The sequence below is a fragment of the Nyctereutes procyonoides genome, unplaced genomic scaffold, assembly GCF_905146905.1.
Source record: "Nyctereutes procyonoides isolate TBG_1078 unplaced genomic scaffold, NYPRO_anot_genome, whole genome shotgun sequence".
NCBI lineage: Eukaryota > Metazoa > Chordata > Mammalia > Carnivora > Canidae > Nyctereutes > Nyctereutes procyonoides.
This window is the reverse complement of record NW_026575144.1, coordinates 18,557,905-18,570,657: the sequence shown is the minus strand read 5'-3', so window position 1 is coordinate 18,570,657 and position 12,753 is coordinate 18,557,905. Positions and strand designations below refer to the sequence as shown.

The following is a 12,753-nucleotide window of genomic DNA, read 5'->3' as shown; positions in this document are numbered from 1 at the left end:
ATCATCAGATACATGTGGCCTGCATGGATTGGGTCAGAAGTGAGGGACGCCTGTGGGCTCAGTTGGTTAAACATCTGCCTTTTGTTCAGGTCATGATCCCGGGGTCCTGAGATTGAGCCCCACCTCAGGCTCCCTGCTCAGCAGGGGTCTGCTTCTCGCTCTCCTTCTGCTCCTCCCCCTGCTCACAACTCTTTCTTTCAAATAAACAGAATCTTTTTTTTTTTTAAAGAAAAGGAGTGGGCTTCTAATGAAAAATATTTTAAAAATCTTTTTTAAGATTTTATTTATTTATTTGAGAGAGAGAGAGCACAAGTAGGCAGAGTAGCAGACAAAGGGAGAGGCAGGCTCCCTGGTAAGCAGGGAGCCTGACAGGGAGCTACATCCCAGGACCCTGAGATCATGACCTGAGCCGAAGGCAGATTCTTCACCAACTGAACCACCCAGGAGCCCCAAGAAAGATTTTCAAACTTCAAACTATTTTGGCCCTAAAGATAGAAAGTAATATGAAAAATTTTAAAAATTGGTTAAATACTATGTACTAAACTGATAAAACAAAATTATATATGCCCTGCTGGATTTGGGGGCGGGGTGGTAAATTTAACCCTGCCATATAATGGGTGATGGGAAGAAACACTGGCATTTTGTAAATATGGGCAGTAAAGGCTGAGAAGCAAAAAGTCAAAAAGTTTTTGACTGAGAAATTCTATTTAATACAAATTATGGTAACACATCTCCATGGTTTATTTGTTCATTTAGTAAATATTTAGTTTCCACCACAAAGTAAAGCGCTATTCTTGGTTCTGGCGATAGAGCTGTGAGTGAGTAAGACCGAGTCTTTTGTCTGCTTCCGCGGAGCTTAACATTCTGATGTGTAGATGTATAATAAACAAACACATGAGTATTTAAGAACTAGTACACATACGTGGGAAACAAAATGTGGAGGTCTGTTTGAAAGTAGTTGGGGCTTCTTTACTGTGCACTGGGCAGGAAGCCTCTTTGGGCCATGGCATGTCCACTGGACCCTGAGCAAAAGGGAAGAGGAAGCTTGAGTGTGAAGGGAGGGGATTTTCTACCAGGCAGAAAGAAGCCAGCATGGCAGACAAAGAGCCAAAGAGGAAGAGAGTGGTGGAAGAGGAAAGGCAGCCAGCGCAGGTGACTGTCATATGGGGCCCTGGCAGCAGCCAGAAGAGTCTGGACTTTATCTGGGTGTTGTGAGAGCCCCCTGCAGGGTGGTGAGCAGAGGAGAGGTGTGACAGGTGTCAAGAGTGGTCACGGGGCGAGCCAGTGGGAAGTGACAGCGATCCGAACCCAAGCAAGCCAAATAGACCAGGCGGTACTGGAGCAGTGGGAGGGTGTGTTAGAAAACTGACTTAAAATGTACTGGTGAATTACATGTGGGGAATGAGGAAAGAAAAAAAGGAAGAAAAGCAACACCTAGTAGGCTTTGCCTGGCTCTCTTGGGAAAGGAGTAAAGTTTGGAGAAGTGAAACAAGACAAATGGGGAGAAGCACATTTGGGGTGGAATGGAGAAAATCCAGTGCAATTCCACACATGTTAGTTTAGAACTATCTGTCCGGCACTCATGTGATGACAGCGTCTTCGTCACATGGAGTCTGATCTGCAGAGAAGGGCTGAGGGCTGGAGCTGTCATAGGATCCAGACATACAGATTTATAGCAAAGGATGTTTACAATTTTTTTCTCAAAAAGTTGTCATGTAGAGTGAATGAAAACAAATGAAATTAATGCTAATATGGGATAAACACATTATGGTACATCCATATGACACAATGTTATGCATCCTTAAATTATCTTTTAGAATAATATTTAGAGAGACAGAAGGGCACCTGAGTGGCTCAGTCGGTTCAGTATCTGCCTTTGTCTCAAGTCATGATCCCGGGGTCCTGGGTTGGAGCCCCACATCGGGCTCCCTGCTCAGGGGGAAATCTGCTTCTCCCTCTCCCTCAGCTGCTCCCCCTGCTTGTGCTCTTTCCCTCTCTGTCAAATAAATAAATAAAATCTTTATTTTTATTTATTTTTCTTTAAAAAGATTTTATTTATTTATTCATGAGAGACGAAGAGACAAGAGTCTGAGACACAGAGGGAGAAGCAGGCTCCCCACAGGTAGCCCAATGTAGCATTCGATCCCAGGACCCCGGGATCACACACTGAGCTGAAGGCAGACAACCACTGAGCCACCCAGGCATCTCATAAATAAAATCTTTAAAAATTAAAAAAATATATATTTGGAGGGACAGAGAAATGGGGAAAAAGGGAATGTACTGTTATATTATTAAGAGGAAAAAGGTATGAGTTTTGTAATCCCACATTTGTGTAAAAGTATGTAAATTTTAGATGTCTAGAATACGGGGGTGCCTAGCTGGTTTATTCCTGGAATTTGGGACTCTTGATCTCAGGGTTGTAGGTTCAAGCCCCTATTGGGTGTAGATATGACTTAAAATTTTAAAAAGTCCAGAATAGGGGATCCCTGGGTGGCTCAGCGGTTTAGTGCCTGCCTTTGGCCCAGGGTGTGATCCTGGAGTCCCGGGATCAAGTCCCACATCAGGCTTCCTGCATGGAGTCTGCTTCTCCATCTGCCTGTGTCTCTGCGTCTCTCTCTCTGTGTCTTTAATGAATAAATAAATAAAATATTTAAAAAAATAAAAAGTCCAGATTATAAAAATATTTGAAGTTACTTTGGAGTTTTTCAGTGCTAAGATTAGAGGTGTTTGGTATTACTTTTTGGATCTTTTTTTGTATTTTAAAGTTTATAAAAATATGGAAAAATTAACGACCATAAAAACATCACTCAGCCTCTGAGTTATAATAAAACGGCAGAATACATTAAAGAAAGGTTTAGCAAAAACAGTTCAACAGTATTTCTTTCCCTAACATTTCTAAAAATTTCTTAACTGAGAAATAGAAGTATTGATATATTTTCTAATTAATGTGCTTTTATAAGGGTATTGTTTAATTTTTTTTTACAACACAAAACATGGGATCCCTGGGTGGTGCAGCGGTTTGGCGCCTGCCTTTGGCCCAGGGCGCGATCCTGGAGACCCGGGATCGAATCCCACGTCGGGCTCCCGGTACATGGAGCCTGCTTCTCCCTCTCCCTGTGTCTCTGCCTCTCTCTCTCATTCTGTGTGACTATCATAAATAAATAAAAAAAAATCCATTACAACACAAAACATTTCTCAATATTTTTTTCCTGTTCTTTGCATACATAAATTTTTGGTCCCAGAGAATTTTTGCATACAAGTTACTATACCTCCCCATTTGTACTTTTTCTTCCAAATAAATGGTATATAGTTAGTTTATCCATCACTCTTAAATTTACTTGGAAAAATGCAATGTGACATCCACTGCTGTTCATTTCAAAACAAAAGAGCCATGAAATGTTTTATTACTCCTTAATGATGGATTTGGATGACACACTGGAAATGATCAACTGTATAAGAACTGAGTTCTGCAATAACAAAAAAGGGGAAAAATGTGATTAAGGCACATCATAGTCATTGGAATAGTGCTATATATATATATATATATATATATATATATATATCTACAGTTATAAAATCAATGCAATACTTTCCCTTATTAAACATATGCTATTATGGCCTTCCAGTGAAATGTAACAATGTCATCAATTCAGGCACAAGAAATGTTGATTAGCTTCCTATAACAGGTATGTCTTTACCAAAATAAACCAGTCACTATGCTCTCTCTTGAAATTCTTCCTAGTTTTCTTTGAAATCTTACAAAGAAAATTTTATATTTAAAAAAGTCAGCCCCTCAGAATTTGATGTTAAACTCTGATGCGGTGGTTAAACTGTCAGTTGTTGGCATTTAATTACAAACTTTTGATTATAATAAAGCAACCAGGGAAAATGTTTTGTAAACAGTGCTCAAGGTCAAGGTTAGGGTCAAGGTTAAGATGAAATCCAATATCTGATGTTATTATCCTTATGTTTTATATTTTTAAAGATTTTATTTATTTATTTGAGAGACAGAGAGAAAGAGAGAGAGAGCATGTGCAACAGAGTGTACACACAAGGGGGGAGCAGAGGCAGAAGGAGAAGCAGGTTCCCTGCTCAGTATATGGGGCTTGATCCCAGGACCCTGAGATCATGACCTGAACCAAAGACAGACATTTAACTGACTAAGCCACTCAGGTGCCCCTCAAGATCTGATTTTTTTTTTTTAAATTTATTTATTTATGATAGTCATCAGAGAGAGAGAGAGAGAGAGAGAGAGGCAGAGACATAGGCACGGGGAGAAGCAGGCTCCATGCACCGGGAGCCCGACGTGGGATTCGATCCAGGGTCTCCAGGATCGCGCCCTGGGCCAAAGGCAGGCGCCAAACCGCTGCGCCACCCAGGGATCCCAAGATCTGATTTTAAATGCTAGTATTTAAATAAGCATTTGTGCCCATATTGGAACATTTCTTTAGGAAATATACTGTAGTAATATAAACTGGTGAATCCATGTAAAATGATCTTAATCCAGGTCCAGAGTATGAACTGGTTATCAAGGTATTTCCATGGACTGTGAATAATGGAGACATACTGCTTTTCTTATACAACCTTTTCATGTATTATAAAACTCACAGATTTAGAGAAAGTGATGGAGAATGGTTATGGTGATTATCATTTTATGTCATACTTATTATGAGGTCAGCAAGAACTATCCCAGTGATAGAGTGGGGACAAGAAGATAAGGAGGGCCATATCAGTGAAAGAGGACTGGCAGATATCTTAGATGTTTCTGGCACAAGAATTCACTCAGTCAGTGTGGACTGAGCATCCTGCTAGGGCTCAGCACTGTGACATGTTCTATCTTGGACTGCAAATGGAACTTGGCAACACAGATGCAAGAGAAGCTTAAGAGTCCAATTAGGGCCAGGAAGATGAACATACAGTGAAGGATTTCAGTTCCATAAATACTTAGTAAGTAATGGCAGAGAAGCAGACTCAGGGGACTCAGAATTCTTACATCTGGCAAAAAACTTGGAACAATATCTTAATGGATGTGTTGGCATTTTCCAGGCATAACAGAAGGTGAAGGCATTCTAGGCAAAGAGGAGAACAGAGGCTAGTCCAGGCTTGTGGCCCAGTAACACAAAAGATCTTAATATGTGTAATAGCTGAAAATACCAACCCGAGCTCAAATGTTAGCTGTGTGAGTGGGTGGAGCTGGATATATTTAGAGAATTTACAGGAGGGCCGCTTCTTCTCACTGAAATGTGCCTGGATTTTAATCTCAAGGCAAAGGGCTATGGGGAATGTTTGCACAAAGAGTAAAATATTCAGAATTCTGTGTTAGAAAGGATTCCAACAGCAAGAGCAATAACATACCAGAGGGAGTAATGCTGGAGTCCGAGTCTATTACAATGCTAATTGTAATAGTTTAGGTATAAAATCACAGGACCAAATAGTAGTCACGTCAGGCTAAAGAATAGGATTGGTTTTATTTGGATTTAAGAGAGAGACAGAGAGAGTGAGCACAGGATGGGGGGCAGAGGGAGAGAGAGAATCTTAGGCAGATTCCATGCCCAGAGTAGAGCCTCATGCGGGACTCAATCTCAGGATCCTGAGTTCTTGACCTGAACTGAAATCAAGAGTCAGATGCTCACCTGATTGGGCCAGCCAGGCACCCCAAGAATAGGATTGTTTAATAAGACATGAGGTCGGGATCCCTGGGTGGCGCAGCGGTTTAGTGCCTGCCTTTGGCCCAGGGCGCGATCCTGGAGACCCGGGATCGGGTCCCGCGTCGGGCTCCCGGTGCATGGAGCCTGCTTCTCCCTCTGCCTGTGTCTCTGCCTCTCTCTCTCTCTCTGTGTGTGTGACTATCATAAATAAATAAAAATTTTAAAAAATAGGACATGAGGTCATCTGGACTGATCACTCACTTCAGTTAAAGAGGTGAGGAATTCCAACGGGGAACTGCACCAGTGGTCATAACAGGTACTAGGGGAGGAGTAAGTGGGGAATTAAAAATTAAATTCAAATTTGGGTTTATAAAATTGTAACTGCTATCTGAATGCCATTAACTCCTTACTTCAAATGACATTTACAGAGCACCCCAGGGATCTCTGTACTAAGTGTTGGCTATCATGAGAGAGATACTGAGGAATAAGAAACTATCTACACTGATATAAAGGAATTACTGAAATGAAGATTTTGAAAAATGTATGGACTAAAAAGGACAAATCAAGAAGACAGAATTTAGAAGAAGGAGAGGGGATTAGATGAGTAATAGCAGTTTTCTAACTTTTTTGACTGTGGCCCCCAATAATAAACACACTTTATCTTTAACACATCTATACACAAATATAAATGAAACAAAGGCTTTATAAAAAGTAATGATGGGATATACTCGGGCCTTTTTTGTTTTCTCGTGTTTCATCTAAAAATGCTGCCGGCAATCTACTAAGCTGATTATGATCAACTCAGGGTCACCCTTGAAGTTTGACCAACGCTGACAGAGAACTCCGATGGAAAGCCTAGTTTTTTGTTCAGCAGCCAGCTGAACACAGAAATCTGAGTGTCAGGAGTGATGTGATTCAGTTGCCTTACTCATTAGCTGGCAAAACAGAATCTGAACAAAGGGAGAGGGCTCTCTCTACTAATTAAGTGGCTTTTCCCCACTCTACACAGCCCCTGAGGATCTCCTGGCCCATGGCAGAAAGGAAAGAATAAGATTAAAGTCTATGATTCAGTTACTTTTTAAAGTTAAAAAAAAATAAACTTTTGGTAATACAGTCTAAGCTTGTAGTTTATCTCTCAAAGAAACTAGGAAGCATCATTCTAACTCAACGATCATTTATTTGCCTCTTCCTTTGTGCCCCACTTTGTGTTAATTCCCCACTGAGAGTTATAACAAGACTGAAATAAACAACCTCGAACTCTTATACAATGGGTTTTTCCTTGCCTTAAGACTTATTATGTCTATCTTGCAACTTATCATATGTGCTTCCTCCTTTTTTTTATTTTTTTATTTTTTTTTATTTTTATTTATTTATGATAGAGAGAGAGAGAGAGAGAGAGAGAGAGAGAGAGAGAGAGAGGCAGAGACACAGGCAGAGGGAGAAGCAGGCTTCATGCACCGGGAGCCCGACGTGGGATTCGATCCCTGGTCTCCAGGATCGCGCCCTGGGCCAAAGGCAGGCGCCAAACCGCCGCGCCACCCAGGGATCCCTATGTGCTTCCTCCTTAAGGAAGGTGGAGATGCATCTCTAGCTGAATTGAAGAAGATTCTGACATTCTTTTTTTTTCTTTTCTTTTTAAGATTTATTTATTTATTTGAGAAAGAGAGAGAAAACACACAATTGAGGGAGGGGGAGAGAGAGAGAGAGAATATCAAGTAGACTGTGAGCTGAGCGTGGAGCTTAATGCAGCTGACCCCAAGATCATGACCTGAGCTGAAACCAAGAGTCAGACACTTAACCAACTGAGCCACCCAGGTGCCTCAAGACTCTGACATTTCTCTAACCTGTTTAATATATTTTAATAGACAAATATTAGGAGCATTAGACACTGAAATGCAACTGTAATTACTCTACTGTTAGAGTGCCATACTTTGCAGGTTGTTAGTACACAGGATGGGGAGTCAATGATAATTACTTTGTCAACAAGTTTTACTTTGTCAGAAATCCTTTATATTTGCTCTCTATATGGAGTAGTGGGAAAAAGCAAAATTAGCACTGAGGAGCTATTCGTGTTCCTCTACCTAGTGCTGTTGGGCCCCATGTCAAAAAGCCATCAGATATTATCATTTGACTACATTATTTTTTAATCTATGTTATTTTTAAAAACCTAGATTTAAAAATCCACTATCAAGAATGGTTATAAAATCTTATGTCACATTTTGTATCAAGCACTGATTTTTACATCAATGGCATGGAAGTTAAGTGATCTTGATTTGGGAAAGCTACCAAAATCATATACTCAGAGAACCCTGAAAGTAGGTAAGTTTTCAAACACAAAGCTCTGCCTCATGAAAAGAAAAGGAATGTTTTTTAAAGGGAGGCATGGTTATAATGTTTTTCATTTCCCCCCAACAGGAATGGGCTACTTTATCTATCCCTGCAATCTAAGTAATCAGAGTTTAACATACACTTATTTGTTGAGCTTAAAAGGTCATTATATCACATCCAAAAATCACTAAAAATGATTGACTCACTGGCTCAGCACAGTGCATGGCTGATACTTTGTTTATCCAGTTTTTTTCTTGTTCCTTTTGTCACAAGCTCTGCACATCTGAAACTACATTTCTAATTAGGTAATGTATATGAATCAATGACTCTGGTTCTACACAAGTGCAACACATCCACTCGACTCCATGCTTTAGCAGAGAGAGAACTTCAACTGTGATCGAAGAAAAAAAGATTGGAGTTGCTTTTCTTCTGTGTTGTTTTTTCCCATTTGGATCTCTGTGTGCAAATTTTCAGCCCCCCTTGGTCCCTATAACCACTCTCGAAGCAATCTGATGATGCAAAAATAGTCCTGAGGATTTCTCCTTTAGATTCCGGAGGAGAATCTACAAATAATCTTACAATGAATAAGGAAAACAAGATAGGAAACACATGAACCATTTGAAACAAAGATTGTGATAGTTTATCAAAATGTTCATTTCTGGAATTGATCAGAACATGAAGTTTGGTGAATAAGAATTTCCAACTTTGTAATCTAAAACAATGCTTTAGAGAAAATTCAACAAAAGAATTATTTTTGCTATAGAAAGGAACTGCTTTTATGTAAAGTTAAATTTATTACTATTTGTATATACATATATTTAATGATATATCACTATAAATAAATTATATATAAACATATACACATCTACACTTTACGTCCTCCTCCATACTTTCTGCTCCCCACTCCCCACAGGCTACCTAGAAAACTCCATGAAAACAGGAATTTTGTTTCTTGTTCACAGCCTTAGCGCCTACTGCACAGAAGGAGGTCCAGAAATATTTGTTGAATGAATAAAGGGAATACTCGAGTTCTCCAGTTCAAATATTTAATATAATTTAAAACATGATTTCCTTTCAGATTATTTAGTCCCCTAAAATTTTAAATGATTTCAAAATATTATAAATATCTTCTTTAGGGCAGCCCTGATGGCTCAGCAGTTTAGCGCCACCTTGGGCCCAGGGCGTGATCCTGGAGACTCGGAATCAAGTTCCACCTCGGGCTCCCTGCATGGAGCCTGCTTCTCCCTCTGCCTGTGTCTCTGCACCCCCGCTGTGTGTGTGTGTGTTTCTTATGAATAAATAAGTAAAATCTTAAAAAAATATATCTTCTTTATTTAAAAGCAAATCTTAAAACCACTGCTTCTTCAAAGCTATCTCTGTTTCCCAGGCTTATTTTTTTTACTGCATTTATGTGTTCCTTGTTGGAGGAAACAGATCTGTTGAGTGCATATCTAAGAGACAGTAAAACACTTTAAAATCTGTCCATGGGAGAGAGAGGAAAAATATGAGAAGAGTCAGCAAATTCTTTTCAACTAATTAAGCGAAAAGAAATAATTAATGTAAAACCATTTGGTGAGGTGCCTGGTCTACAGGACACATTCACTGAGACCAAGAGTTTAGTCTCAGTTTTGTGAAAGCAATCGAGTTCACTATGAAACACATGCTGATTTCATGGCATTTACACTGACCATTCATAAGAAAAAAATAAGACATAAGACAATATGTTGAATGAGATATTACTAAGGATAAATTGTCCAGTCTTGAAACTAACACCTGCTTGCATCTGTCACTGAGGACATATCTCAAATAATTGCATATTCTCATTTTTATTCATATCAGTTGTTGCAGGAGGATAAAAGAAGGAATATTATTAATTATATTTTATAAGCTATTTATTCTCTAGGTCATGGCTGAAAATCTGAAGCTTATATTTTCAAAATTTTATTTCAAAAGTCAAATTAGTTTTCTACTTTCATAAAATAGGATATGCCTTCACATGTATACGGCCATCCCAAAGTGATGAGGCTGTTACAAATTTAGGTTATGTAAGTATGCATGTAAATCAGTAGTGTGCAATGCATATTATACATCTCCTTTGTAAAAGAAGATGATAAGGCTGTTCTTGAACAGCTGCTGTGAAGATGACATGGTGATGTTGCATAATTTGAGATGAAACCCCACTGCACAATAACTAGCTCAGTAGATGGTACTCACCATTATTATTACTAAATTTCAACATACAACTATAAGTTCTTGAGCTAAAAAGAATGTCAAAATATAGTCACTGAGATATTCTAATCTTCAAATACATAAAATGAAGACTTAAATGAGATATTCTCTAATTCTGAAAATGTCCTTCTTGCCATATGTTATATTTAGGGAACTTTAGAAATGTGCCCAATTATAAAATTTACTTTGTTAGATCCAGAATTTCAAAAAAGACAAATGAATAAGTTAAATCAAATCATAAAATGCAAACATAACTTATATATGGCATCCTGATTTTTTAAAAATTACTTAAAAACTACATTATATAATAATTTGTAATTATATCTTCACAGCTCTCGATGCAGGGAATTGTTTACCATTCCTTGCCAGATGCTCTAGTAAACCATCGTAACCAAAGCAGTATGAAATATATTTTAATTATTTCCTTTTCTTCCCTCCAGAAACGGAGACTTCAAAAGGTTCAGTACCACCATAAATTAGCAAATGGTTTTGAACCTAGAGCTTTCTGATTCCAAAATCTGTGATGGTCACTACAATCCCACACTCATCTAGTAAATAATAACCATTAATACTGATTGGTTACTAAGCACCACACAGCACTCCTAAGCACTTCACTCTAGTAACTCACGCAATCCACACAACAACCCTATGAGATAAATATTCTTATTATTAGATTTATTTTACGAATGAGCAAACAAAGGCACAAAGAGATTAAGTGATTTGTCCAAGGCTGCAAACCTGGAAAATGAAAGAATTGGCTTGCAACTCCAGTCAAGTGTCAGTCTGACTCTTGACAGCCATCCATACTTAAGGACTATGCTACAATATTACCTAGTGAATATATGTTACCTGTTATTAAGGTTTTTTTTTTCACCTAAATGCAAACACTATGTAATAAACCATTGGTTCTTCAATAATAATCATATCCAATTTCTAGAGAATAATTTGCAAACCAGTCTCATTGAATTGCCTGGTTATATAACAACTTGTTTAATTCTAGTGAAAAAAGTCTTTCTCAATCTAAATATATTTGTTAAGATTTTTATTTTCAATTTTTTAAACTGAGTAGCTGTATTCTGTTAGCAAAAGAGAATGTTCATATGAGGTACTGAAGAGAGTGCAGTAGAAAGGAATTAAATATATTAAACCATACAAATAATATCTGGATTTCTACATCATGTCCTTAGTATCCTGAAAATAAACTATATTACATAGTTTACATATTTACTATATACATTAGATAAAAAGTATCTAATGTATCTTTTTTCCTCCAAGTTAAATTCCCAAAATTAAGTCTAATAAGTGACTATTCTGGAGATCAGAAGCAGAAACTTAATTCTTATAGTTGGGGATTGGGTGTCCAGTGTGCATTGAAAAACATGTTTCTCTCATTTCTCAAAATTTAAACACAATTTTCTCAAATACAAAAAATTAATTTGAGTCATGAATTAAAATTAGGTATGACTGCTATTCAACATAGTATTGGAAGTCCTAGCCTCAGCAATCAGACAACAAAAAGACATTAAAGGCATTCAAATTGGCAAAGAAGAAGTCAAACTCTCCCTCTTCGCCGATGACATGATACTCTACATAGAAAACCCAAAGCCTCCACCCCAAGATTGCTAGAACTCATACAGCAATTTGGTAGCGTGGCAGGATACAAAATCAATGCCCAGAAATCAATGGCCTTCCTATACACTAACAATGAGACTGAAGAAAGAGAAATTAAGGAGTCAATCCCATTTACAATGCCCCAAAAGCATAAGATACCTAGGAATAAACCTAACCAAAGAGGTAAAGGATCTATACCCTCCAAACTATAGAACACTTCTGAAAGAAATTGAGGAAGACACAGAGATGGAAAAATATTCCATGCTCATGGATTGGCAGAATTAATATTGTGAAAATGTCAATGTTACCCAGGGCAATTTACACATTTAATGCAATCCCTATCAAAATACCATAGACTTTCTTCAGAGTGTTAGAACAAATCATGTTAAGATTTGTGTGGAATCAGAAAAGACCCCAAATAGCCAGGGGGAATTTTAAAAAAGAAAACCATATCTGGGGGCATCACAATGCCAGATTTCAGGTTGTACTACAAAGCTGTGGTCATCGAGACAGTGTGGTACTGGTACAAACACAGACACATAGATCAATGGAACAGAATAGAGAACCCAGAAGTGGACCCTGAACTTTATGGTCAACTAATATTCAATAAAGGAGGAAATACTATCCACTGGAAGAAAGACAGTCTCTTCAATAAATGGTACTGGGAAAATTGGACATCCACATGAAGAAGAATGAAACTAGACCACTCTCTTGCACCATACACAAAGATAAACTCAAAATGGATGAAAGATCTAAATGTGAGACAAGATTCCATCAAAATCCTAGAGGAGAACACAGGCAACACCCTTTCTGAACTTGGCCACAGTAACTTCTTGCAAAATACATCCACGAAGGCAAAAGAAACAAAAGCAGAAATGAACTATTGGGACTTCATCAAGATAAGAAGCTTTTGCACAGCAAAAGATACAGTCAACAA

At 38.2% G+C, this 12,753-nt stretch overlaps 2 protein-coding genes across 5 annotated transcripts in view; one reads left to right on the top strand and one right to left on the bottom strand.

Moving 5' to 3' along the window:
* The window catches only part of CHRM3 (cholinergic receptor muscarinic 3), a 505,856-nt gene that overhangs the window by 342,552 nt on the left and 150,551 nt on the right, over positions 1–12,753 (bottom strand). The gene's annotated exons all lie outside the window — the stretch shown is intronic.
* LOC129499127 (testis-expressed protein 10-like) overlaps positions 1,093–12,753 on the top strand; it is a 34,619-nt gene continuing 22,958 nt past the window's right edge. The window contains 1 exon segment of the mRNA XM_055308758.1: positions 1,093–1,211. Within this exon segment, the coding sequence (XP_055164733.1) occupies positions 1,093–1,211 (119 nt within the window).